This window comes from Lepus europaeus, chromosome 19 (genome assembly GCF_033115175.1).
Source record: "Lepus europaeus isolate LE1 chromosome 19, mLepTim1.pri, whole genome shotgun sequence".
NCBI lineage: Eukaryota > Metazoa > Chordata > Mammalia > Lagomorpha > Leporidae > Lepus > Lepus europaeus.
This window is the reverse complement of record NC_084845.1, coordinates 59,393,932-59,421,496: the sequence shown is the minus strand read 5'-3', so window position 1 is coordinate 59,421,496 and position 27,565 is coordinate 59,393,932. Positions and strand designations below refer to the sequence as shown.

At 45.3% G+C, this 27,565-nt stretch overlaps 1 protein-coding gene across 1 annotated transcript in view; it reads right to left on the bottom strand.

Annotated features, from left to right (window-relative positions):
* Window positions 1-27,565, bottom strand: part of HYDIN (HYDIN axonemal central pair apparatus protein) — a 355,254-nt gene that overhangs the window by 128,288 nt on the left and 199,401 nt on the right. Inside the window, exons 24-31 of the mRNA XM_062176574.1 lie at window positions 18,271-18,281; window positions 15,347-15,469; window positions 14,644-14,722; window positions 12,418-12,528; window positions 11,953-12,162; window positions 9,419-9,556; window positions 6,988-7,165; window positions 4,521-4,648 (exon numbers count right to left, since the gene is read on the bottom strand). Of these exons, the coding sequence (XP_062032558.1) occupies window positions 4,521-4,648; window positions 6,988-7,165; window positions 9,419-9,556; window positions 11,953-12,162; window positions 12,418-12,528; window positions 14,644-14,722; window positions 15,347-15,469; window positions 18,271-18,281 (978 nt within the window). The remainder of the gene's footprint in view (window positions 1-4,520; window positions 4,649-6,987; window positions 7,166-9,418; window positions 9,557-11,952; window positions 12,163-12,417; window positions 12,529-14,643; window positions 14,723-15,346; window positions 15,470-18,270; window positions 18,282-27,565) is intronic.

The following is a 27,565-nucleotide window of genomic DNA, read 5'->3' as shown; positions in this document are numbered from 1 at the left end:
AACCATGTAAAATGTTTTTAGTTTCTTTCTACCAACAAGTTTAAAACATATGATACACAGATTCAGGTCACTCAAATTAAAATGTATCTTTGATTGATTTTAGCAGCTTAAATTTATGGACAATCTTATCTATAAGCCATTTAAAATAAAACTCTTAATAAAATTTCCCCATGTGGACATACAATATGTACACACATATAATATAGCATAATAGACCAATATAGCAATTTTAATAATAGCTTTTAAAATCTTTAACTCTTTTTGTAGATTGCCAATTGATTTGAATTGCTTTTTCTTTTTAGTAACCTCAGTTAACCATACTTTCTCTCAGTTGGTACTGTTAATACATTATTGGCTTCATCTGTTTACAGAGCTATCCCAAAGTACTGAATACAATAAAAGTGGCTGGAAAAAGTCCATAGGAACCTATAGGAGGACAGCTAAACACAGAACCAACAATGCTTTAGTTTTATGAGCATCACATCGTATATAACTATGGATGACAAAAGACTTTAAGTCGCCATGTTTAAAATTATAAACTCATCAACCAACAAGAGGCACTTGCTTACTTCACAGTATTTTTGAAAGCACCTGTAGGATTTTACAAGTATTTAACCCTTTAGGCCTCTGGGGCTTTCTCATTAAGATAACTATCATGTCTAGTAACACAAGATCATTAGACTTTTGAATTCTCAAACATTTGTATTAATAGCATTTTCCATTATAGAAACTTAAAGTCTGGTACCACATCACATCTTGACAGTCCTTCTAATATAATCCAAATAGCCTGATTAGTTGGTGTCTCTATAAGATGAGAGACATAGGTCCTTCGATTTTTTCAGTTGGGCCCAAACTGGAAAAACCAAAGTCCAGGATTTACTGGAAATTTTAGAGACCAGATTGTTTGAAACTTTGATTTTTTGAATGCCTGTCAAGAATGCCAAGAATGCTCAAAATCCAAAATATCTGGTTGAAATAAGATTCCTTAAAAGCATGACATAACATAGACCAAATTTGATCATTGTTAACAAGGTGATTATTCAAATCTTTGAAAATAAGCACATATTTAAATAACCCATAGCTCTTAATAAAAATTCAGCTGTTTTTGAACAATTAGAATTTAACAGACATCAAGAGGACATAATAGATTACTTTAACACATTGATTTAACAGAGCATCAGAGTTTAATTCTATGTCAAAGAGAAATTGAGCTTCCTGTGATCTTTTGCTGTGAGGTTTCCTTCCTTTATCTTCTTTCATATTGGTGACCATGTTTCTGTGTTTCTGTGTGTAACACATCTTTAAGCATCTTTTGCAGGGCAGAATGAGTGGCAAAAAATTCTTTCAGTTTCTGTTTGCTATGAAAAGTCTTAATTTCACCCTCATTCACAAATGAGAGCTTTGCAGGATATAGTATTCTGGGCTGGCAGTTTTTCTCTCTTAGTACCTGGGCTATGTCTCGCCATTCCCTTCTAGCTTGTAGGGTTTCTGATGAGAAGTCTGCTGTGAGTCTAATTGGAGATCCTCTAAGAGTAATCTGACGTTTCTCTCTTGCACATTTTAGGATCTTTTCTTTATGTTTCACTGTGGTGAGTTTGATTACGATGTGTCGTGGTGAGGATCTCTTTTGGTCATGTTTATTAGGGGTTCTATAAGCTTCCTGTACTAAGATGCCTCTGTCCTTCTCCAAACCTGGGAAATTTACTGGTAGTATCTCACTGAAAATGCCTTCTAATCCTTTCTCCCTCTCCATGCCTTCAGGGACTCCTAGAACCCGAATGTTGGTTTTTTTAATAGTATCCTGTAGATTCCCGACAATATTTTTTAGATTTCTAATTTCTTCTTCTTTTCTTTGGTTTGCCTGTTTCCTTTCCTGTTCTCTGTCTTCTAAGTCTGATATTCTCTCTTCTGCTTCACCCATTCTGTTTTTAAGGCTCTCTAATGTGTTTGTCATTTGATCTATTGAATTCATCATTTCATTATGATTTCTCGTCACTATCACCGTTTCTTGTTCCACTAGTTGTTTCATTTCATTTTGATTCCTCCTTAATATTTCATTTTCATGAGAGAGATTTTCTATCTTGTCCATTAAGGATTTCTGTAGTTCAAGAATTTGTTTTTGAGAACTTCTTAATGGTCTTATCAATTTTTTGAGATCCGCTTCTTGCATTTCTTCGATCTCATCATCTTCATAATCTTGAATTGGGTGTCTTTTTCATTTGGGGGCGTCATAGTGTCTTCCTTGTTCTTGTTAGCTTGGTTTTTGCGTTTGTTGTTTGGCATGTTGGAGATATTTGGTTTCTTCACTGTGGTGTTTTTCCTTGTTACACTATGGCTCTATATTATGTGGACTGTCTGCTTTCGGTGGAGCCTTAGAGGCTTGAGATGAGTGTGGACTGAGAGCTGTGTTTGGTTCCTCAGGGTTGAGGGTGTGTCAAAGATGACACTCCCAGGTTAGGTGTGGTAAATCTCTCTTTCTTTTTTTGATTCAAAAGGGAAGTAATTCTGCACAGCTGAACGTAATTGGAGGTAGTTAGCAGGCAAATGATATACCCACAGGAGCCAGAGATCAGAAGCTCTTTCCCAAGGACCACACAGGGAATCTCTGCTGCACTCAGTGTGGGCTCCAATTCTCCTGCAGTCTCCCACTGGGTTGCCAAGTTAGATCCTAATCTCCTTTATTTCACCCCTCCCCCCAGAGTCAGGTGTTTCTGCTAGGCTCAGGGCCGGTGCAGACCTGAGGTCGCCCTGCTTATGACGTATGTCCAAAATGGCGCCTGCTCTGTCTTGCTCACCTTTGAGAGGTGCGCGGAGAGAGAGAAACTCGTGTCCGTATTGGTCACTTTTTTTTTTCCTCTCTCTCTTTTAGTTAGCCTGGTGAATTTTTCCCCACGGAGTTTCAAGCCTCGTTCCCTCTAGTCTCCTCTTTCCGCTTGCCCGCTGGTGTCTCGGGCTATTGAGGTTCGGCTCACCTCGCGTTCCAGCGTTGGTGTGTTGAGTCTGCCGCTGGTGTCCCGAACTTGGGCTCCCGCGCTCTCCACGCAGGTCCACTGTGAATCACTAGTTCCGGAAGAGTTTCCTCTGCTGTTTCATCCCCTACTCTTCCTTGACCCTGCAGTATCTCCACTTATATTAAACTGACTCTCCCCTGGACTAATAGTGTGCTCCCTGCCTATTCCGCCATCTTGCCGCCTCCTTTTGCTGTTGGTTCACCCCCCAATGGCTGCCGCGGCTGGCGCGCTGCGGCCGGCGCACCGCGCTGATCCGATGGCAGGAGCCAGGTGCTTTTCCTGGTCTCCCATGGGGTGCAGGGCCCAAGCACTTGGGCCATCCTCACTGCCTTCCCGGGCCATAGCAGAGAGCTGGCCTGGAAGAGGGGTAACCGAGACAGAATCCGGCGCCCTGACCGGGACTAGAACCCGGTGTGCCGGCGGCGCAAGGCGGAGGATTAGCCTAGTGAGCCCCGGTGCCGGCCCACTCCACACACTCCTTAGGGCACCTCATCACATCTTGTGATTACACATGTCCCAGGAAGAGCCTCCAGCTCCTTGAGGCACAGAAATCTTGTGCTCAACAATGAGCCATCTGAACTCAAGTCCCTTCCTTGCCCCTCCACCTGAACTTGCTTCTCCCAGGTTTCCTATCTCTGTGCTCCCCTCTTGTCATCTAAACAAGACACTTGGGGGTCACCCTTGGCTAGCCCCCCATTTCCAATCTGTCCCTACTGCTGATCTTTCCACCTCTGGAACAGTCCTCGGACTCACCCTATTTTCTCTACCCAATGTCATCATCACTGTTTATACTGCTACCACCTGCTGCCTAGAATTATTCCATTACCTCTTAAGGAAACAAATGTCCCAGGGCCAGCGCTGTGGCACAGTGGGCTAAAACCCTGGCCTGCAGTGCTGGCCTTCCATGTGGGTGCTGGTTGGAGTCTCAACAGCTCCACTTCTGATCCAGCTCCCTGCTAACATCCCTGGGAAAGCAGTGGAGGATGGCCTAGGTCCTTGGGGCCGCTGTACCCACGTGGGAGACCTGAAAGAAGCTCCTGGCTCCTAGATTAGGACCTGTTCAGCTCAGGCTGTTGTGGCCATTTGGGGAGTGAACCAACGGATGGAAGACCTCTTCTCTCTATCTCTACTTCTCTCTGTAACTTTGTCTTTCAAATGAATAAAATAAATCTTAAAAAAAGTCCCCATATGGACTCTCATGCCCCTTCCAGTGGTCCCCATACCCTATCTGCTCAGAGCTCCACAAGGCAGCCAGAGTGGTCTGATAAATATGCAGATTGGATGATGCCCCACCTTCGGATGAAATGCTTCAGTGGCTTCCTTTTGGTATCAGGATAAAGTCCCAAACCTTTAACAGGTTCTGCAGGTAGCTATTCATTTCTCTGGGTTCACATAACCTCCTTTACCTCCCCCCTTCTTTGTTTTTGCTATTTCTTTCTGTTCTCCCACGTCCTTCTTGCCCCTGGATCTTCTGCACACACCTTCTGTGCAGGGTGAAACTATTCTTACCTCAGTAGATTCATCCTCTGGCATTTCTTCAGCTAGTATCTCAAAGTGATCAAGAGTTTCACATTTACTGTACTCCTTTTCTATGTTTTTTCTGGCCTGGTTCAAGAAGATTTCATACTTTTCAGTGCCTGTGAGGTTGCAAGGAGAAGTGAATCAGGATGGTCAGAATATGAATTGTGCCCCGAACGCAGACTCTGAGTTCAGGGTAAAGCGAGAAGGGAACAGAACTGTTTGACACATCAGCAGCTGTGTTTCCTCTATTTTAGTAGGCAAAGTAATTGGCAAGGAAGTTGAATTTGTAACCGAGTCAAAGGAGACTATACTTAGTGAGGTACTAGCTGGGTCTCAAGGGCTTGAAGGTAGTGACATTTTAAGTCACTGGTTCAGTGACTGTCTCTCTCTCTCTCTCTTTTTTTTTTTTAAAAGATTCTATTTATTTATTTGAGAGGCAGAGCCAAAGATAGAAAGAGGAAGAGACAGACAGAAAGGTCTTCCATCCACTGGTTCACTCCCCAGATGGCTGCAATGGTTTGGGCCAGGCCGAAGCCAGCAGCCAGGAGATTCTTCTGTGTCTCCCACGTGGGTGCAGGGGCCCAAGGACTTGGGCCATCTTTGGCCTTTCCAAGCCATTAGCAGGGAGCTGGATCAGAAGAGGAGCAGCTGGGACTCAAACCAGCACCCGTATGGCATGTCAACACCACTGGCGGAGGTTTAGCCTACTATGCCACAGTGCCAGCTCCCTGAGACCATCTTGATCCCAGCCGCACGGGACTTTCCCTGGTTCTAGCTCTGAAAGCCCACATACCCTGGGACCCCTGCCATGATGGACAAACCAGGACAGTTGGGAATTCTTTTCAGTTTTCATATTTACTAAATCTGTGTTAACAAAAGGAATTTATTTGGGTAAAGGCATTTTTTAGCTAAATATAAATAAGCTACTACATCCTGAATCAGGGAAGGCAGTCAATTGGTAGGGAGAGTTTAGATACTCCAGTTCATCATTAAGCCAGGGAAAATTCAAGTGCTTTAGGAGGCAAGGGAAAAGTAATTAAAAGCCAGTTATAAAACGATTTAAAAACTTTATAAATAATTACAAAGCCCACTATAAAAGCGACAATAGTGGGCTGCAGCACAGGAAAGCCAGCAGGATTCAAATAAATGATTTTAAAGCCTTTACTGGTCAAACCACGCCTACTGCCCTGCTAAGGCAGGTCTCAGGTTTTCAGATGTGGCAAAGGCTTTCCTTCCTGACAAGCATAGCCAGCCCTTGGGATCCCTGGATTCTGCATCTGTGGATTTGACCTACCGCTTACTGAAAATACTTGACCAAAAATTATGTTTGCGCTAAACATTTTTCTTGTCATCTTTCCTTAAACAATACAGAATAACAACTATTCACATATTATTTATATTGTATTAGGTATTATAAGAAACCTAGAGATGACTTAAATAAATGGGAGGTTATACATGGGTTATAGGCAAATGCTGTGCCATTGTATGTGCATAAGGGACCTGGGTATCTTAGATTTTGACACTGGGGAGAATCTTAGAACAAGCAACCGCAGATGCTGAGGGGCAGCTGTGTATGCAGAGTTGGAGTAGCACCAGCTACTAGCGTGTGACGTGGTCATGGCTTTGTTAATAATCATGTTTGAGCTTCAGGCGGTGGACAGTAAGAATTCAGTGGACGGTCATCGCAGGTGAGTTAGCGAGTGCAGGGCATGGGTGAGGAGGAGGAGCTGGGGAGTGAGGACTTAGTCTAAAGATTTTCAGGGAAAGTAGACTGCAGAGAGTTGAAGAGAGCTCCACGGAGAGGAGTGAAAGGTTTCTCGTGACCTCTTGTCCTGTGCCCTGTGTCAGGAAGAAAGAGCGGGAGGCGGCTGACAGCTAGGGAGGCGCTCCGTTGAGTTTCTGCACCATCCTGGCGCGGAGGGTGGCCCTGGGGCCAGGCAGGACCAGGACAGCCATGGCAGACTAACAGATCTGATTTTCAGCCTTCAAACTGCGGGGCACTGAGGAAGGGTTCCGAATCTGTGGTTTCCTCCTTGTACAGTTTATGTTCTGAGAATTCTGCTCTTGGAAGTACATAAGCATTTGCCTTCTCAAGCAAGAAGATGTCGGTGAGCAACGTGGTGGGAAAGAAAACCCTGGGAGAGCCTGTGGCCAGAGGGAACGTGCACTGAGCAGAAAGGCTCTGTGGAGGGATTCCCTGTGCCTCTAAAAGCAGTGCAAGGATGGCAGCATTTCTCGCGGTCTCACTTTGGCACTATTATGGGCCATATTTTGTCTCAGTATTTCCAAGTCACCAAGTCAAATTCATTCATTCATTCATTCATTCATTCATTTGCAGTTGAGTAGTAACACAGAATGGAACCGAGAGGATTGCCATCAACCTTCAAAGAAGCAAAGCAAAAACACATTCTTTGTCCCGCAGTGGGGAGATATTATTAATGGGTGTTGGAAGTACCTCTGAGATTTCTGGGGAGATCAAGACTGATTCGAGGAAAAATTCCCTCTCCACTGATGGTGATATTTTCTGGGTCCAGATGGGCAATCTGTATCTGGAAACTTCTTTGAAATACCTCAGGTACTCCAGGTAGGTAGGAAATCTTTAACACCTGCTCATTATGCGAACTGATAAAACCCTATGTGGTAGAAAGATCAGAGAGCACTTTAAAATTTACAAATGAACTTCTAGCTTGATGAACTAGATAATCCCAAAAGACATTTATGTTGGTTATTCTCTACTCACACACCTCCCCCAAGATCCACTCCTATGAAGCTGTAAGAAAATGACAAGAAAACAACAGAGAAATAGGCAACATATATGACCTGACTTTTCATGAAAGAGAAAACAAAATAGCAAATAAAAGCAGTAAAAAATGCTCACTCTCGTAAGTCATCAGGGAAATGCTAACTAAGATAATTTTATAAAAGTGTTTTTAAACTACAAGAGCTACCAAGTTTTTTGGTGAGAATATGCATCAAAGGAAACTCCTATGCACAGCTGGTGGGGAATAAGCCCTGAAGACTCACACACCATTTCAAGTCGAACACATACATAAACTATGATCCGGCTATTCCAATCCTGAGAAAATTCCCAGGAAAAAGCTCCCACTTGTGGAAAACCATCTTTACAAAGGCAATAACAGGGGCCGGTGCTGTGGCATAGCGGGTGAGAGCCTGCAGTGCTGGCATCCCATATGCACGGCCCCCTGCACCTGCGTGGGAGATCAGGTGGAAGTTCTGGGCTTCTGGCTTCAGATCAGCACAGCTCACACTACTGCAGCCATCTGGGGAGTGAACCAGCGGATGGAAGACTTCTCTCTCTCTCTCTCTCTCTCTCTCTGCCTCTGCCTCTGCCTCTCTGTAACTCTGCCTTTCAGATAAATAAATAAATCTCTAAAAAGAAAAAGGCAATGAGAAATACAAAATTCAGACTATGGTTACAGGTTGAGGGGTAACCATCAGTTGTTTTTTTTGCAAAAAAAAAAAAAAAGACTACAAATATACAAAACTCTGGCAAGACTGATGGAGAATATAATGATAGGTCACCAGAAAAAGTAAGATAAAAAAAAGAAAAATGGTTCATAAATACAGATATATCAATAATATTTTACAAATCATAGATGATTATGAGCAAACTTTATGCTAACATTTGAGGGGCCTTCACAAAATTCACAGAAAAATACAATTAAAAGATTATTATTTTGTGCAAGAAATTTGAAATCCATGCATAACTGCTTCATACTGTATGTTTTTCATGGACTTTTTAAAAGTATCCTTATATTGAAGCATATTTATAAAATTAATTTCTAGAAAAATAAGAACCAAAACTCAAAACAACTCTAAATATATCTGTACCTATACAGAAGTTTAACAAGTAAAAAAATATTATCCCCCGAAAAGGAATATATAGCAGCAGAACCAAGTTCTGTCAACTTGTCAAAAAGCAAAGAATGGATTTAGTTTACAAACCATTACAGAGAATAAAAGAGATTTTCATTTTCGTTTTTTTAAAATTTAAACTTAAATTTATTCTCATTTTATTTGAAAGGCAGAGACAGAAATAAGTGGGGGGAGAGGGAGAGGGAGAGGGAGAGGGAGAGGGAGAGGGAGGGGGGGAGAGAGAGAGAGAGAGAGAGAGAGAGAGAGAGAGGTATTGATTGTCCATCCACTGGTTCACTCTCCAAATGCCTGTAATATCCAGGTCTGGGCCAGGCCAAACCCAGGAGCCCAGAACTCCAACTGTGTCTCCCACATGGGTGATGGCTGCTGCCTTCTCAGGCATTAGCTGGAAGCTGGACTGGACGTGGACCCAAACCCAGGCACTCTGACGGGGATGTAAGTGTCCAAGGTGCTACAATGTCCGCCCCCTCTGCTTTTTTATATTTTCTAATTTTTCTGTAACAATAATGTTATTTTCATAATGAGAAAATTTTAGTTCCTTAAAACTGGCAGATCAACAAAGTCTGAACAAGGAACCATCTCTACACTTGCTTCTAAAGCCAGTTTGGCCCATGACAGCCTGCTGGCTCTCTCACAGCTGCTAATTGGAAGCTGCTTTGACTTGGTGTTGAGTGTAGAGAGGAAGCCCTTGGGAGTTACGAGGGAGGGCTGAGGGCATTAGTAGAAAGAAATGATTCTTATTGCCATGAAAACAACCCGTGGGTTGTATCTGTCTTGTTCACTGCCACATCCCTGGTGCCTAGAAACTGGCTAATGTAGAATTTGATAAAATGCTTGTGTAATAAATGAATGAAGTGGCCTGGATTTATTTTTTTACTTGCTTCTGAGAGTTCTTGACAACCACGCCCATACTCTTGGCAGTGACTGCTCACCTAGGCCGGAGGAGTGGCTTGCAGGGTGGAATTCGGGTCCCTCCTTCCATTACTTACCGAGGAAGGCTGGATGAAGGGCACTCCCGGGACAAGGACGTCTGGTGAAGACTGGTGGTTAGTTAGAACCTTGAAGTCAAAGCCAACCTTCCCGAGGTTTGTCAGTGTGATTTCATGCTCCGTGACGTGGTCAAACAGCTTGAGGGGAGAAGAAGGGGAGGGGTAGTGGCACCACCACCCCCTGACAAGGATGAGGGACCAATGAGCCTTGTGGAGACAGGGGTTCACTTTTGTGAAACAGACCCTGGATGGTGCACATTTCGGCACCACAGAAAGGTGCCCACTGGGGCAGGAGGATGACCCTTCAACTCTGGAGACCTGGCCCTCATCCTAACACCAGGCTTAATTCAGGCCTGGTGGGGGTCATGGGGGGTGAGCCTCTCACCTCTCTGTACCTCCGTTTCTTGACCACAGGAACTTGTCTCTAGTCCAATCTTAAAGTAAGCTTCCTATACTATTTGACTTCCCTTTTGAATTTTATCTTGTAAGAAAAACAATAGGCTTGGTGTTCAGAACATTCTGGAATGAATTTTTTTAAATTAATTTTTTTTGACAGGCAGAGTGGACAGTGAGAGAGAGAGACAGAGACAAAGGTCTTCCTTTGCCGTTGGTTCACCCCCTAAATGGACGCTGCGGCCGGTGCACTGCGCTGATCCGAAGCCAGGAGCCAGGTGCTTCTCCTGGTCTCCCATGCGGGTGCAGGGCCCAAGGACTTCGGCCATCCTCCACTGCCTTCCCGGGCCACAGCAGAGAGCTGGACTGGAAGAGGAGCAACCGGGACTAGAACCGGCACCCATATGGGATGCCGGCGCCGCAAGTGGAGGATTAACCAAGTGAGCCGTGGTACCGGCCTAGAATGAATTTTTCCATTTATACAGAATGCTGGATGTCACAGACCAGGTATGTTCTTTTTCCTGGACTTTTGCTAACGTAATTCCCCAGTTAGGTTAGCAGGCCCACTAACCACAAATCAAGCCCGCTCCAGGGGCCCTCAGCACAAGCGACGGCAAAGATGAGCTGTTTTAAAGGATACACTCAGAGCTGAACCAAATCCAGTTGCCCAGAGGACCCTGGAGGTGATGAAGGAAAGCGAAGTCTATTTGATCAACACGAGGGAGAAGGGCTCAACAGATGTTGGCTGAATCTGATTTTAGGCACAATCATTTATCTATAAGCACACATTAATTCAATAATTATTCATGCAGTGGCTATATTATGGGGACCTAATCCTCATTAAAATTTTATAGATATGGTGTTTGAGTACCTAAAATGAAATACAACTGTGGAGAGAAGGTGCCTAGACAGAATTACTGGCAGTTATTCCAAGACAAAAGCCACGAGGTAACTTGTATTGTGGCAAAGGCTATAAGTAAGCGGGGAGGAAGCTGAGCTGGGTCTCACAGGATGCTCAGGTTTGGGGTTGGCAGAGTGAGAGAGGGATAAGAGGAAATGGGGAGCCAGTTGGAACGGGGCTACACTGGGGCCAGAGGGTAAGCCAGCTTGGCCACAATTAGATGAATGGGCTATGAAGGGGAATTGTGAGAAAGGAAGTTTACTGTGTAAGGAGCATCAGTAATAACGGGGCTTAGGATGCCCTTGCTCAGGTGGGAGACGATGGCTCCCTCAGGATACAGAGGGAGGAACTCTGGACAGCTGAAGGCCTGCTCTGACCCAGGCACAGCTGTGACTAGAGGCTTTACTTAAGTAACTTCAACCTCCTGGCAAGATGGGCTCTGCTATCTCAGTGAGGCTTCAAGAGGTTGGCTGATGGGTCCAAGGCCACACTCACTGGAGATTAAACAGGATACAAATCCCTGCTCTTTTCTCAATACTACCTTGCTTTTTCAAAGGATTAACTGGCCAAGGGCTGATGGAATGAGAATGCCGTCTGGGGGAAATTTTACCTGGCAGTGGTGTTTAGATGGGTCAGTGGTGGAGGCTCTGAGTGCACTTCAACCCTTTGCTTGCAGTGGGTCTGGGGGCCAGCAGCACGTGCATCACCTGGGAGCTTGCTCATAAAGCAAATTCTCCAACCCCACCCTGGGCCTATTGAATCAGAGTCTGCAACTTGGATGATGTTCCAGGTGAGCTGGGTGCACATCAAAAGGGTGGGAAGAACCGCTGTAGTAATTGAGGCAGGACTTTGATGAGACCCCATGGAGTGGTGAAGGGCAGGGAACACGGACTCTGAGAGGGACCCTGGCAGATGAACTTGCAAACTGGATGCTGGAAGGATGCTGGGGACAGCACTGAAGGGCAGAGTGTGGTGGGAAAGCCCTAGGGGTGTGACAATAGGTAGTGCTATGCAAAGGATCAGAGGCTGGGAGGGACTTGTGGGCTGAAAGGGGAGTCACAGACGTTAGTGTCTGATGTGATGAATTTCAGGAGACGGTGAGAAGAGTGAGTGAAACGTCTGGCAAACAGTTGGCAGTAGGAGATTGGTCTGGGTTAGGGATTGAGGACCGGGTGATGGTGACACTGTAGTGATCGGGGCCTCAGGAGAGGACAGGGACCAGGGCTCAGGTCTGCAGTACCTGTAATCCATAGTTAATATATGTGGTGTCGAAGGAGTAGTTGATTATGGATGCCTCTCCCTTTAGTATTATCTCATAGGTGGGCCCTTCTTCCACTTTGCACAGAGCTTTGGCCTGGGCAACGATGTCACAGTGACCATAGAAGGTGAAGGATATCTGGTGGCTGCTGTGTGGCTGCAGCACCCCATAGAGGGGCAGAATGTCGAACACCTGCGGAGAGAGTCATTCTACATGAGAACAGCTGTTGGCATGCGAGGGCCTGCGAGGGCTAAGTTAAAATCTGGTCATTTGTAGATATAAATCCCTGACTTTTCACTTGTTGGCCTGGGGGGGACCAGCCCAGCACCCCAAAAACATGCCAATGGTGATGGCAGCAACAGTGCTGTAGTGAGACTGAAGATCTGATGTGGGACTCAGTTAGAAAAGTTAGCGTCAGCTGGCTTAGGACGCGGAGGTGGTACTTACTTCTTCTATCCCAATGGAAAGCATCTCATCCTGCTCAAAGGTCCATGGGGGTTCCTGACACTCCAGCTGGCTCTGCGTCCTTTCTGTTTCAGCAGAGCAAGGTTTTGCTCCCTAGGAATGAAAGATGCAAGCAAAATCTAGCAAGTATCTGAAACAGGTCATCAGTGCGCCCCTCCCTACCCCTGACAGAAAAAGAGCGTATGTTGTGGGTGGTTGCAAACATAGTTCATTTTTTTCCCCTAGGGAGAAGTGCCCAAAGTGCATGCACAAGGATATTTACTTCAGTTTAATTTATAATGGAAGAGCTCTGAAAGCAAACTAAATGCCCATCAATAAGGGGGCACTTTAGGATGATGCAAGGTTACTTATTTATGGACCAGGACTGATGTGCACAAGATATTATTGAGTGAAAAAGCAGTCCCATTCACATCAGATACATATGCCTCATGTTCCCAAAGCTGTGAGCCGAAGTCCATTCAGAGATTTGCATATGTAAATAGAGATATCAGGGAGGTTGCTTGCTAAAAATTGAAGTAGCATTTTTCTATAAGTGGTAAGATGTTGAAGGTTTTTGCTTAATTTTCCTGTATTCTTCAATTTTCTATGACAAATGTCTTTGAAAATAGAATGAGAATTAACATTTAAAAGGCATGTGTTTTATTTACTCACATGTCTACAATCTAAGAAAAAATCTGAAAAAAAAAAAAATGTGGAAAGCTCCACAAAAAAGCAAAATCGATTATTAGGTAACATGGTAGATGTGGGTGTATGTCTATATACTGTGCATTCTGATTTTCCAGCCGACATTATAACATTAGTGCTGCCTTCCCAAATGACTGATCAATCTCCACAAGCATCAGGTGAAAGACTAACAAGAGGCAGTCAGTACACATGTGATAAAAATTGAGACGTTTGACAGGGTATGCGGTAAAAAGCACAAGATTCCCATGCCTATTCCTAGCCCTCCAGTTTCCCCTCCCCAGGTAATCACCGTCCAGCTTCTTGTATATTTCACTTAGCTTTCTCTTCATTCATAACACTTATTGAGGGCTTGCTATGAACTAGTTCTAGATCCTAGAGAGATACTAGTAAACAAAGCAGAAAAACAAATCCCTGCCGTCAGGAAACGTACATGCAGATACATTCTACGCAAGGGTACATGTGTCTATATGAGTATCTGGAGATGATGTAACCTAGTGGGTGAGGGCCAAGCTTCCAGCTCCACTGTTTCATGGATGTGGTCCCTCATTGTGAAAATGGAGAAAAAATCATAGTATCCACCTCACAGAGCGGCTGGGAAAGTAAAAGAATTAATGCAGAAAGAATGCTTGGAACAGTTCAAATCGTGTAATAAGTGTTAAATAAGTTTTAGATTTTTTATGTACCTTTTTCCTTGACATAAATGTTAGCACAGTATGCACCATTTTGCAAGTAGTATTTTTTACTAAATATATTAGAAACTGTGCCAAATTAGTGTATGGAGAACCTTCTCAGGTTTTTCAAAGGAGGACTTCCTAGTATTTAATGTCTTATGCAAATGCAGTGTAGTTTATCCATTGGTCTCCCATTGGTGCAATTAAGTTGCTTCCACTTTTTCTTGCTTTGACAAGGAAAGCTGCAGTGTACCAGTATAGTCACATGTCTTTACATAGAAGGAGAGGTGTACCTGGAGAATAATTTTCTAGGAGAACTACGAATTTTACATTTGATGCACCTGCCACCTTGTGTGTCTTAGAGGTCATGGTGATTCCTACTTCCGCCTACGAAGTCTGTAAGATGCCTGCTCACCCCCTCTTTCTGCTGCTAGTGACATAAGACACTATTTTAAAAGACTGTGTATCATCACGGGATACAGTGATTTACTTTTCATTACTTTTTTCCATTTTAAAAACTATTTCTATAGCAATAAACATCTTTGTGTGCGAATCTATAGATTTAAAGGTATGAATTTTTAACCTTTCGTGGTCTCTTTGTTTTTACTGCAGAGTTATTGAGGACAATCTCTCTCCTTCTTGATGTTACTGAGACTGTGCAGTGAGGTGTCCTGGTCTCTCGTGAAGGGGCTGCTGCGGCAGTGTCTGGCTTGGAACTGATCTGGATGCAGTTTTGTGCCCTTAGGCCAGCTCAACCCCAGCACTGCACTTGCCACTCTGCCCTGACTCTGCCTGTGTTGTAAGAGAAGGACCCTCAACTTGCCCACCCTGTACCAGGGAAAGGCACCCATACCTCTGAGATCATGGCAGGTGCATTGTTCTTTCTGGATTCTCTTTCTTCAGGCCCAGCATCCTCGTCGCCCAGAATGGTCCTGGGGAGTTGAACGAAGAGGTGGAGAATCACTCACAGGGCAGCCATCACCCCACAGTTTCAGCTGATAGCAACCCTGTCTTCCCCTTCTCCTCTGCCACACCCCAAGGGCAAGTGCTCTGTTGCCCCTTGCCCTCCAATGTGCCGTCTAGGCCACTGATTTGGCCAATTTCTTTTCATCCCTGAGCCATTAAACCCATGTCCAACTTGCAGAAAGTCCTAGGAAGCGCTGGCAGCTTTTCAGACCATTTCTGGATGTTTGGTAAGTGCTCAAGATAAAAAGCCTTGTCACTTATGGGAGCATTTTACTCTGTGGAAGTAACGTCTGATGAATTGTCATATTCCTTCTGCTTGTTACCCTGGACCCAATCCTGGCTTCAGACCCCGGATATAAGGAGAGGACGATGTGACGGGAAGGACTCAGTCCCCCAGGATGAGGACCCCGCACACCCTCGAGCGTGGAGATGACTTTCAGCTCCCTATTCCAGATGCCTCGTCCAGGCCTAACACACGAAAGCACTCCTTTCACTGGTGACTGGTGAATGGCTGAATGAACAAACAAGGGACGAGGACTGAGCACGTAAGATGGTGTGTTAAAGAACATCCATGCTGGCTCTGCACTTACTTAATGGAATCACTTAAATCCATCTCCGTGGACTCCGTTGTTGCTGGGACTGCTGCTAAGCTGCCAGATGCAGATGTTGCTGGGATGGACTCGATCTGGGACAGGAGGGTACTGTAGGGTTTCCTTGGCCACGTCACAAACCTGTGAAGGCACACGGTGGGCAGGGGTCAGGGGCGGGCAAGGGAGGTACACAGGCACACTCAGCTTTTGCAAATCAGTTCCTGGTGGGCTTTCAGCTCCTAAGGCACAGCCTTCTAAGGTCTCACTTGCCCTGGAAGCCTTGTCTCACCACGCCCTGGAGCTGACTATGGAACCAGGCCTGGAGGAGCTCCTGCAGATGCTGCTCCCAGACAACCAGAAAGCAGGGCTGGGCCGAGGGTGAGGCATGTGAGGCACTCCCTCGCTCTCAGAGACCTGGAAATGCAAGCTTGGCCTTCTTCCCTGACCTTGCCTCCCAAAATGTTGTGTCCTCAGTGCCCTGCTTGCCACGCCCTGGTCCTGGGCCCATCGTGATGAGCTCTGCTGTCACTCAAATTCTCTGAGCAGTAGACCATGGGGGAAACAGGCGATTGGACCAGCTACTGCTGGAGCCCTGGTCCAGGTTTACTGACTTGCCAGGCCTTGGGGGTGGGGTACCCTCAGTCTTCCTGTGTCCCTCGGAGTAAGACGCTTTTTATGGACTCCTCTCCAGCCCTCCCCTACTCGAATCGAGCCCTTGCTAACAGTTTCAACCCCATTGCTTATCTATATTCACGCTGGCCCCTTGTGTTTGCAGAGGCTTGGCAGGAAAGCCACTGAGTGTCGGAAGCTCCCACCATTGCCCTATCTTCCCATGGGGAGAAACCCTTCCACGATTTCACAGTGTTTCACCTGCACTGCTTTTAGGACATGGTCCCTCTCCACTCTGTTATTCAGCGCTCTTTCCTGAATTCCACTGTCAAACTGAGCATCACTTACTAAAGCCATTTTATTGAGGAATAACTTACATAGACAAAGCACTCATTAAAACCATGTGGTTTGATAAATTTTTACATATACATATATATCATGGATGGGGCTGGCATTGTGGCATAACAGATTAAGCTGCTGCCTGCAATGTTGGCATCCCATATGGGCACTAGTTTGTGACCTGGCTGCTCCACTTCTAACCCAGCTCCCTGGGAAAGCAGCAAAAGATGGCCCCTGCCATCCACGTGGGAGACCTGGAAGATGCTCCTATGTCCTGGTTTTGGCATGACCTAGCCCTGGCTATTGCAGCCACTTGGGGAGTGAACCAGCAGATGGAAGATATCTCTGTCCCCCACCCCCACCCATAACTCTGCCTTTCAAGTAAATAAATGAATCTTTTTTTTTTTTTAAAAAAAAAAGGCTCATGGAGAAATAGGATTAAAAGATGTTTGTTTTGGTAAAATAACTGGAATACATGTATAGCTTTTATAATATGCATTTCCATGAACTTTAAAAAATTCTCTGAGAGGCAGAGAGAGGAGGAGAGACAGAGACGGCTCTCGTTCAGTAGTTCACTGCCCAGCTGTTCACAATGGCCCCTGGCTGGAGCTGAAGCTGGAAGCCAGGCACTCCATGCAGGTCTCCTGGCAGAAGCACCATCCCTGGAGTCATCACCCCTGGCTCCTGGGCTCTGCATTAGCAGGAGGCTGCAGTCAGTATGGAGCCCACGTTCTCCAAATGTGGGAAATGAGCGTCTTACCTGGTGTCTTCACCACGCAGCCACCTGCTGGCTGCATTCACCCCTGGATTTTTGAAGTACTCTTGTCTGTCTGCCCATGTGACTACCCCACATTAACAGACAGATGGTTTTCATCAAGCTAAGCAGTCCCCTGTACCGATACTTCTCTGTTTTTTGTCTCTGTAGATTAAATTTGCCTGCAGCTTCATAGAAATGGAATTGGAAATATGTACTCTTTCATGTCTGACTTCTTGCACTCACCATGAAGTTCTGGAGACTCATCATGTGTCATGGAGCAGAAATCTTTTTTAATTTTTTTTAAACTGAATAGCAGTCCATGGTGTCGCTATGTATTCATCTTGCTGATGGACACCTGGGTTGTTTACAGCTTTTGAAAAGTTGCTGTGAATGTTTGTGTACAGGTCTGTGTGTGAACTATGTTTTTGTTCCTTTTGAGTAGATTCCTTGGAATGGGATTGCTAGCTTGTATCGCATAAGTATGTTCAGTATTACAGGAAAGTGCTGAACTGCTTCCCAAAGCGGATGTGGATGTGCCATTTCATACCACAGCTTGCAGTCTACTAGAATACTGACCGGTCTACATTCTGACTCACTCTGGGCATTCTCTATGTTTAATTTCAGCCATTCAAATGATTACATTGTAATAGTACATTGTAGTATTCATTAACAGACTTATTCGAAAGGAAAATTTTATATTGACACTATAAGAGAAAACCCAGTACTACTTACTACTGAAAATAAAAATCAATAGAAAAAAATCACTGTTATCTTCTTGCCTGGTAAAGCCTCTGAACTAAACCCTGCTTTCTCTTTTTAAGAAGGATGATTGGGGGGCCGGTGCTGTGGAACAGCATGTTGGGCCACCGCCTGTGGTGCCAGCATCCCATATGGGCACCAATTTGTGACACGGCTGCTCCTCTTCTGATCCAGCTCTCTGCTGGTGACCTGGGAAGGTGGTGAAAAATGGCCCAAGTCCTTGGGTCCCTGTACCTGCATGGGAGACCTGGAAGAAGCTCCTGGCTCCAGATCAATCCAGCTCTGACCATCATGGCCATTTGGGGAGTGAACCAGTAGATAGAAGACCTCTCTCTATATATAATTCTACCTCTCAGATAGATAAATTAAAAAAAGGATGATTGATCTACTTTCCTGTTGGGAAAACACTGGGCTTGCACCATCTGTGTCTGGGTTTATTTCCCTGCAGAACTGTGATAACATGCAGGGTAACTTGGTTGTTCTGCACTCCAACCTCTGTGGCCTTGGGGCAGCAAGAAAAACACCTCGTTGTTTTTCATGAGCTTTCATTTGGTTGGTTCCAGACAAGCTATCTCCAGTTGACTTTACCTTCCTTAGCCTGAAACCACATAATTTTGGGCAAGGGATCCATGTTGTACTAGGTGCTGGAAAATCTACTGGGAATCTCTTTAAAATAAAGAAACCTGGACACCACCTTGGGTAGATTCTGATTTGGCAGGTTGGCAGGTAGGGAGGGCTCAGGTGATTCTAATGAAGGGCCAGACTGAGGAGCTGCCGTGGCTAGGAATGGCAACAAGACAGCTCAGGATGGAGCTGATAATTAATGTGGGGTTATCACTGCAGCCTTACCGGCTAGGGACAGTGAACATCAACAAAGGACAGTTCTCAGCGCTTATTAAATCACCCCAGGCCAGGAGAGAGGCCTGGGGAGACTGACAGGATCACCGCCCCACATAAAAGCATGTTCTCATCCAAAATTTGCACGCCCTGGGATGTTGTGCTGAGTGAAGGAAAAAAAAAAAAAGCATGTGGGAATATCTGTAAAGGAAAAATACGAAGCTGTGGAGTGTGCACATCCAAGGAGAAATAACACCTCCTGCCAATGATACCTGGACACCGGGGAAGTGAGAGGTCTCTGGAAACAGAGGGCTGACACAGCCCTTTCTGCTAACAGTCTGAGCTGCGGGGGATAGTGAAACCTTCACCATCACAAGGCTTCTCACTTAGCTTTCAAATCAGAAAAACTGCTCCAAAAAATTGAACTAGAATAGTGGTAGAGTTTTCTGGATAAGATTCCATTTTACCCACAGGGACACACGATTGTGTTCCTGTTGGGCAGACCCAAACAGAAGTAGATTCAGTTATTAAAAAAAAAGAGAGAGAGAGAATGTGTAGCAAACAAGGAAAATCAATATTGCTCAAATTCCAGAGCTACCTACATCAAAGTCACTGGAGGAGCCAGGGAAGAAAACACTCCCCCTGGAGTTGTGGGGCTGTCAGGCGTGCGCGGATCAGCAGCTTGGCAGCAGCACTGGCATGAGATACGCAGCTCCCCTCTTCATGTTTTATTTTGAACTCTTGGGTAAGGATCAATACAGTATATTGTGCTGCAAACTTAAAAAAAAAATCCACCACACTTATTTCTTGTTCTCCCTTCATTGGGAACAGTGTTTTCCCAGAACAAAACCCCCCAGAACAGGCGTGTGTGCAGGCTGGTGTTATGTGCTGTGGTTGACATGGCATCTGCAGATGTGCGTCAATGTTCCCTGAAGTCCACGCATGGCAGTGCAGCAGACACAATGACCTCACTGATGCACTGACTTGGATTCTGGGAGTGTCTACTAAACAGACTGGATAAAGAGGTCTGGCATATGCTGCTTAGTGTGCTTTCAGTACAGTGGCGGTAGCAGATGCTATTGGGACATTGGCTAGATCCACTCTGCTATGATGATACACTCCTCTCCCCAACCCCCGGTGCTGTGGTTGGTGGCTGAACACAGGCATTGTCCTGGCCTGATGGGACCTGCCTCACCCACCCTGAGCTGCTGTGAGGTTCTGCCTTCCTCCTCTAAGGTGCAACCTATAGGCAAAGGACCAAGTGAAGACAGTGATGGCTACAAGAGCTCAGTCTCCTTGTGTCTGAGTGGGACAGACTCTGACGCAGTCCACACTCCAGCGCTCCCCACAGGACCAGGCAGAGATTCGACTCTGAAATCCCACCTCTCTCCCTTTAGTCCCATGCCCAGCTCCTTCTTGCTGTCTTTACTCTCATAGTTTCTCCTGAGGCCTTCCCTCAATGAATCACCTCAAGAACCACCATCTCAGGCCACCCAATTCTCATTTCTAAACGGAGTAGATTATATTGTTTGAAGCTGTATTGAAATCCCTAAGCTCCCTGGGCACAAACAAGAGTCTCTGCCACGCTTCCTGTTTACTGCCAGTATTTGTGGTCTTACACTTGCTGATCTTCCCACATTGGTAAGCAAATGACAGACAGAAACAGATGGGGCTGGCCCAGTGCCTCCTCTGCCAGCACATTCTCACTCTGCCACACGAGAAGGGAAGCCAGCTACAGACACACGCCCACTATGGAAAGCAACCTCTTTAGCTCTGCGACATTATTATGTCCAAGAGTACTTCCAACTGGTCACCCGTGCTAAGGCGGAAGTTCATAAGAGCTAATCGCATAGCTGAAACTCAAGTTACTCAGACCTTAGAGTAGGAAACCTTGTTTATTTATTTAAGACTGAGTGAGACACATGGCGGGGGAGAGAGTCTTCGATCTGCTGGTTCACTCCTCAAATGGTCGCTAAAGCCAGGGCTGTGTCAGGCTGAAGCCAGGAGCCAGGACCTCCATCTCCTTCATGGGTGGCAGGGGCCAAAGTATCTGCACCATCATCCACTGCCTTCCCAGGAGCATCAGCAGGGATCTGGACGGGCAGCAGAACAGCAGGGACAGGAACTGGTACTCGGATGTGGGATGACAGCATCGTAAGTGGTGAACTCACTCACTGTGCCACAGTATTGACCCCTGAAAACCATATTTTAAAAGGTTCTCCAAGGAGTTGCAATTGAAAGTTCTGAAACAGTGGCTCTTTCAGCTGTCCATCAGGATTGCCCAGGGAGGCTTAGGGATGACAGAGGGCCAGCCACAGCTACTGATTTAAAATGCTCCTGATGTGGACCGACGCCGTGGCTCACTTGGCTAATCCTCCACCTGAGGCGCTGGCAGCCCGGGTTCTAGTCCTGGTTGGGGCGCCGGATTCTGTCCTGGTTGCTCCTCTTCCAGTCCAGCTCTCTGCTGTGGCCCGGGAGGGCCGTGGAGTGCTTGGGCCCTGCACCAGCATGGGAGACCAGGAGAAGCACCTGGCTCCTGGCTTCGCATTGCAGCGCGCCGGCCATAGCAGCCATTTGGGGGGTGAACCAACAGAAGGAAGACCTTTCTGTCTGTCTGTCTCTCACTGTCTAACTCTGCCTGTCAAATAAAGAACAAGAAAAAAATGATGTGATTCTGATGTGTGCTTGAGGCTGAGAACCAACGATGAGGAAGGCAGTGGCCAGAAGGCCACGAAGCAAATGTCGTAAACGCAATTGTGCCAGGGAGGAGCTCTAATTAAGTGACTGCAGCCAACCTGACTCATCACTTACTCTCCACCAGCTGCTAGTGAGCACTTAATAAGCACAGCCTAAATTAATTCCACAACAGCTGGGTAAGGTTGGTGCTCTATTATTCTCAGTCTTCAGATGATAAAACTGAGGCTGAACTGAGTTGAGCGGACACCAGGCCTCCCGCTCCCAACACCTGTCCTGGAGAAGTTGCCTGATCAACAGGTGACGGCTCTCTTGGATTACTTCAGGCGAGCCACGCCCACGGCCGGTCACTCCTTCTGCTGTGAAAAGTAATGGCAACCCCCACTAAGAACATACAATGCATCGCCTGGGACCTTTCTTGGGGAGAAGAGGGACCCATGCTGGTTCTCATCTAGGTGAGGGAAGACAGCAGGGGCACCGACCTTGTCCTAGAGGTGACCTCCCAGCGGGAGCCTGTGGTGAGGTGAGCTTGGTGGAAGAATGTGACGGGAATCTACCAGGAGGCCCGCCAGAGGGGTTTCTGTGTGAAATGGCCACTTCTACCAAAGCTCCAGAAGGTGTCCCCACTGCTACACACTCCCAGAAAGGCTGCCTAACAGGCAGGCTGTGAAATCCCCCCATCATCAGGTTCAAAGCTCTTGAGAAATACTTTCAAAACTGTATGGATTTTCAAGCTGATTTCTTTTCTTGTCTGGCCTTCTGTAGATGTAGCGAGCTTTGGGGGATTTTAATTGATACGAACATGTAGATACGTTAAATAAGCTCTTTTTTGAGAATGAGATCCCTAAATGAGCCAAGCAGATGTAACACTGACGCAGGTTCAGAGATGCACCCATACCGTCTCTACTGATTTCTTTCAAAGCCAGCTGAGCTCACGCCGAGTCTCTAAAAGGCTCATGCTCTCCATTAGCAGGAAAATGCCTTAAAAAGAATGGATCTTTAATATGAGTGAGGTGGCTAGAATTCTTCCCTAATAGCATGAAAGCAGGACCAAAGGTTTGTTAACACTCAAAACTGAAATGAAAATCAGCCTAACTCATTTATCTGTGGGATCACAAATCTGGTAACTCAGGAAATTGGACTAATGTGAATTGCAGATAGAAGTGGGATAACATTTAAGTGAAGCACAAAGCAGGCAAAGGCCTAACCCTGGCTCCCTCCCGGTAGGTGTCCTCCTGCCTGGCTTACAGGATCAATACAAAGGCAGGGAACTTGTTTCTGATACAGCCCTCTTATTAGCCCCAGAGGCAGATCTGATAAGTCAGCTGCCCCACCCCAGGAAGAGAGGAGGTTCTAGGTGCCTGCGCTACAGGAGGTGGATGAGGACGACCCTGGGAGTGCTCTGCGGACCTCAAGGAAGGAGTGTAAGGTGGTCTACTGTTCTTTCACAGGCGACTTTATTGTACTACTGATGCCATATTTGTAATGAGGGTGAGGAGATGGATATTTATTACTTTTTAAACCGTGTATGTAAACTCCACACACTTTTGCATATATGATGTAATTTTGCAGTAAAACGAGAGTGGACGTCGAGGAACACATGGAGCAGGACGGGGCCTCTACTGGGCAGTGACATTGCTGACCTCAGAGAGGGAGTTCCAGCTAAGAGAGGGTCCAAAGCCAGCTTACACTGGGTTGTGGGCTGGGGCGTTAGTAGGGCAATACATGCATTCTGTTCTTAGGTGGCCTAGTACAGAGCTGGTGGATAACACAAGGGGATTAGGAGGATTTGGAGCCTTAGTAAGGAGAGCAAAGGAACAGAGAACTTGCCAGTATCAAGAGGGAGAGATCACTGACAGAAGGAAGCGCAGACAGACCGCTTGTCCTTGAAAACCAATGGATGCTGGGCCGGCGCCGCGGCTCAATAGGCTAATCCTCCACCTGGCGGCGCCGGCACACCGGGTTCTAGTTCCGGTCGGGGCACCGGATTCCGACCCGGTTGCCCCTCTTCCAGGCCAGCTCTCTGCTGTGGCCAGGGAGTGCAGTGGAGGATGGCCCAAGTGCTTGGGCTCTGCACCCCATGGGAGACCAGGAGAAGCACCTGGCTCCTGCCATCGGAACAGCGCGGTGCGCCGGCCGCAGCGCGCTACCGCGGCGGCCATTGGAGGGTGAACCAACAGCAAAAAGGAAGACCTTTCTCTCTGTCTCTCTCCCTCACTGTCCACTCTGCCTGTCAAAAAAAAAAATAAATAAAATAAAAAGAAAAGCAATGGATGTTATTTCCTGTTTATGAATTTATAAAAATGGAAGGGCTCTTTTTTTTTTTTTTTTTTTAGACAGAGTTACAGAGAGGCAGAGAGAGAGAGAGAGAGAGAGAGAGAGAGAGAGAGGGAGGGAGAGAGAGGTTTTCTATCCATTGGTTGCACTCCACAAATGGCCGCAATGAGAGTTGAGCCAATTGAAAGCCAGGAGCTTCTTCTGTGTCTTCCCATGTGCATGTGGGGGCTCAAGGACTTGGGCCATCTTCCACTGCTTTCCCAGGCCATAGCAGAGAGCTGGATCAGAAGTGGAGCAGCCGGAACTTGAACTGGCACCCATATGGGATACCGGCACTGCAGGCAGTGGCTTTACCCACTAAGCCACAGTGCCGGCCCCTCCTCTTCTTCTTGAGTCAGTGGTAAGGAAATGAGATGATGGAAATCCAGCCTGATGGAAAGTTAACCCCTGGGGAGGGCTTAGCCAGTGAGGACCAGAGGGAAGAAAGTCCTCCAGCAAGTGTGGCTGAGACTCCCCACAGGGAGGTTTGCTGGGCAAGATGAGGCCTGGGAGAGCTGAGAGGAAGGGCCAACCTGGGGACTCTGCTGGGGACACAGCAGTGGAAGGTGCAGAACTAAAGAAGGTGCCACAGAGCCAGACAGGCCAGGAGACTGGCACAGCCCTGGGAGCGCCCTTCAACTTTAGCAGCAAATGACAAACTGCTTTCCAAAGAGTGGTATCAGTTTCCACTCTCATCAGCAATGCCTGAGCTACTTTCTCCATATCCCCAGCAGCACTCGGTATGGTCATACCTAATGCTACCCAGTCTGGTGGGGATGTAGTGATGTCTACTTGTTGTTTTAATTTCCATTTTCAAGATTTCTAATGAGCTGGAACATCTTCCTGTTCGTTATTGTCCATTCATATTTCCTCTTCTGTGAAATGACTGCTCATCATTCTCTGCCATTTTTAAATTCAGTTCTGTCTTCCTTCGAAGGCATTCTTTGTTATGTCCGCCCATCATCTGAAGGTGATATGTATTCTACAAACTCTCAGATTGTGGCTGATCCTTTCAGTCTTGATGAATAAAAATTTGATATCAAAATTGTAATAGTTTCATTACTGTTTTGTGCTGTTTCTATCTTAAGAGGTTCTTTCTTATTTAGAGACAAAGTGTTACCTTATGTTTTCTTTAAGAAAGTTTGACGTTCACATTGATGCTCACATTGCTATCTTTAACCCATATGGAATTCATTTGCTGTCTAGTATGAGTTTAGGAACCCATATTTTGTTGCTGGGCTGACCTCTGGTCAGAAATGTCAGTGGTGAGGATGACGGGAGAGGAGCCTCCTAACAAGGCGCGATGCAAATGAGCAAATACAGGAGACAGTGAAGATTCTGTTCATTAGACTCTGGACAGAACTGGTTTAGGAGTCAAGCTATCTAAAATAATTATTTCTGCAGGAAAATGGATCTTTGATGCTCCTTTCTAAACTTAACCTTGCAAATGTTTGTACAAAACCTGTCTTCATCCTTGTGGTGCTTACTCATCTGAGCCGTCTCCACAGTCCTAAGGCCTCTGCATTTTATTTTTTTTCTTTTCTAGCAAAAGGCTTTTGCTTCTGCCTTAAGGTTTCCCTGGGGAATTAACAGGTCTTTTCATTTTGTACAGCTTTTGCAGCATGGATCAAACATTGGCTTAACTATGCTAATGTGTGAAGAGAAAAAAATTACCTAAAGCAGGTGAGCTTTAAAGAACCAATGTATATTTTCTCTGAGTTTGAGTAGGGTGTGTGTGGAGTGGGTTTTAATATGAAGAAAGTAAGTCCAATTCTCACATATTAATCAGCTTTTTAAAACCTACTTTTTCTTGAAAAGGTACAAATGTATAATTTAGAAAAATAACTAGAGTAGGAGCTAGGACCATGAAAAGAATGTTTAGCAGCAGGTTCATTTGTTACTTTGGATCTAGAACTTGGTTTTATTTTTTGATAGTGACAAGAATGGTGCAGTACTAGAAAAGTTCTGGAAGATGCTGTCAGTTTTACTTTGAGAATTTGGTGTTTCTGTATTTTGTTTTCAATAAAATGTCTTCAGTGTTAAAAAAAAGGAACCCATATTTTGCTTTTTTCTATTTAGATAAAGGGTTGTCCCTGGGTCATCTTGCTGGGTAGGCCATCTCTTCTCTTTTGGTTGGCAACTTCAGTTTTGTTGTGTTCCCAGACATGAGTCTGTTTCTGCTCTGTATTCTGTTCTATAACCCTATTTGCCCATACCACACTTTTTACACCATTCTGCTTTTATAGTGGGAGTTGATATCTGGTGGGGAAAGACTTTCCAGCCTGGGGGAGGGCTGGGTAGTTTTATCCCCTTACTTTTCTGCCTAAATTTGAGGATCAGCCTATCAAGATCTCCACTGGAGTTGGAGCTATAGATCATTTTGGGGAGATATGACATCTATCCTGAATTGATGAAAAAAGTACTGCTCATCATTTATTTAGGTCTTCCTTAGTGACTTTTAATAAAATTATTTTATACATAAATATTTGTTTTTTTGTTACTAACTACTTAAAAATTTTATCTTCTATTTGTTGCTGTTATACAGAAATACAACTGATTTTTATAGCTTTATTTCAACCCTGCATCCTCACTGAACTGTTCTACTAATTTTAATAATTTGTAGATTATTTTGTATTTTCTACGTAGATAGCCACAAAATAGGAGTTTTATTTCTTCCTTTCCATATCTAATCTCTTTTATTTATTTTTGTATCTCCCTGCACTGGCTAGGACCTTAAATAAGCTGTTGGATAGAAACCAAGCTATCATCTTGTTTTGCTGGATATTTCTCAGCTTTCTCAGACTTCCTTCGTATTTGTTTGCTATTTTTTCCCATTCTTAAACTTTTACATTTCTATGTCCTTATTTTTCAGATGTGTCCTTTAAGCATGACATATAGTTGCAAGTAAAATCCAGAAGCACAATCTTCTGAACTAGTTTTATTTGTTGATTTTAGTTACCAATATATGTGAATTTCTGTCACTTTATTTTATACTTTTTATTTAACTCTTGTGATATTATCTTTCGCATGCTACCCACTCCCAACTTTTAAAAATTTCTTTTGGATTTTCCCCCTCTCATTTTACTTTTTCCTCTCCTATACTTTTATTTCTTTTCCTTAACTACCATGATCAATTTACCTACCTAACATTTACCCTTTTCCTCTTCTTGAGCATCCCAAAGACCTTAAAAGCTTTCATTTCTCCCCTTCTGTATTGTCTAATATTTTAGTCCTACGCTGATGTTACATTATCCCATGGATTCTGCATCGCTGTTATTTTATACAGTCAGTGGGAATTTAAGTTTACTCCTCAGTGTGCCATTTTCTTAGCTTAGAAGTCACCTTCTCCTCTCGGGCATCATGTCTGAGAACATCTTCCTTCTGTCTCAAGTATTCCCAGTGCAAGTTCCAATGGTGAGAGTCTCTGGAGAATGGCCTCTCTTAGTTCCTGTGGGCCTGAGCCTTGGCAATTCTTCTGATTGGTTCATGTCACTGTCTTACAAATACCTTCCTGTGGCTGTCACCCCATTTTGGAACACAATCAAGTTTCTTAGCAAGGCCAACAATGCTCTGTCTGTCCTGGTCCCACAGAACCTTCCAGCCATGCAGCCACCACTCTTCCTGACTCATGGGCTTTGGCCACTAGGGCTTTTTTCTCCATCAAATGCTTCCTTGTGTAGTTTCTGATGGTTAAAGAACTGTAAACATTGCCAGAGTCCTTCACTCCCTGTGATTCATATAATGAAGTCTACCCCAGTGACTCAGAATGTGGCTGTGTTGTCTTTATAGAATTAATTAAAATGAAGCCGTTAGCGTGGGCCCTAATCCAACGTGACCAGTGTCCTTGTAAGAAGAGGAAGCTTGGTCACAGACATGGACGGCAGGAAGACGATGTGAAAACACAGGGA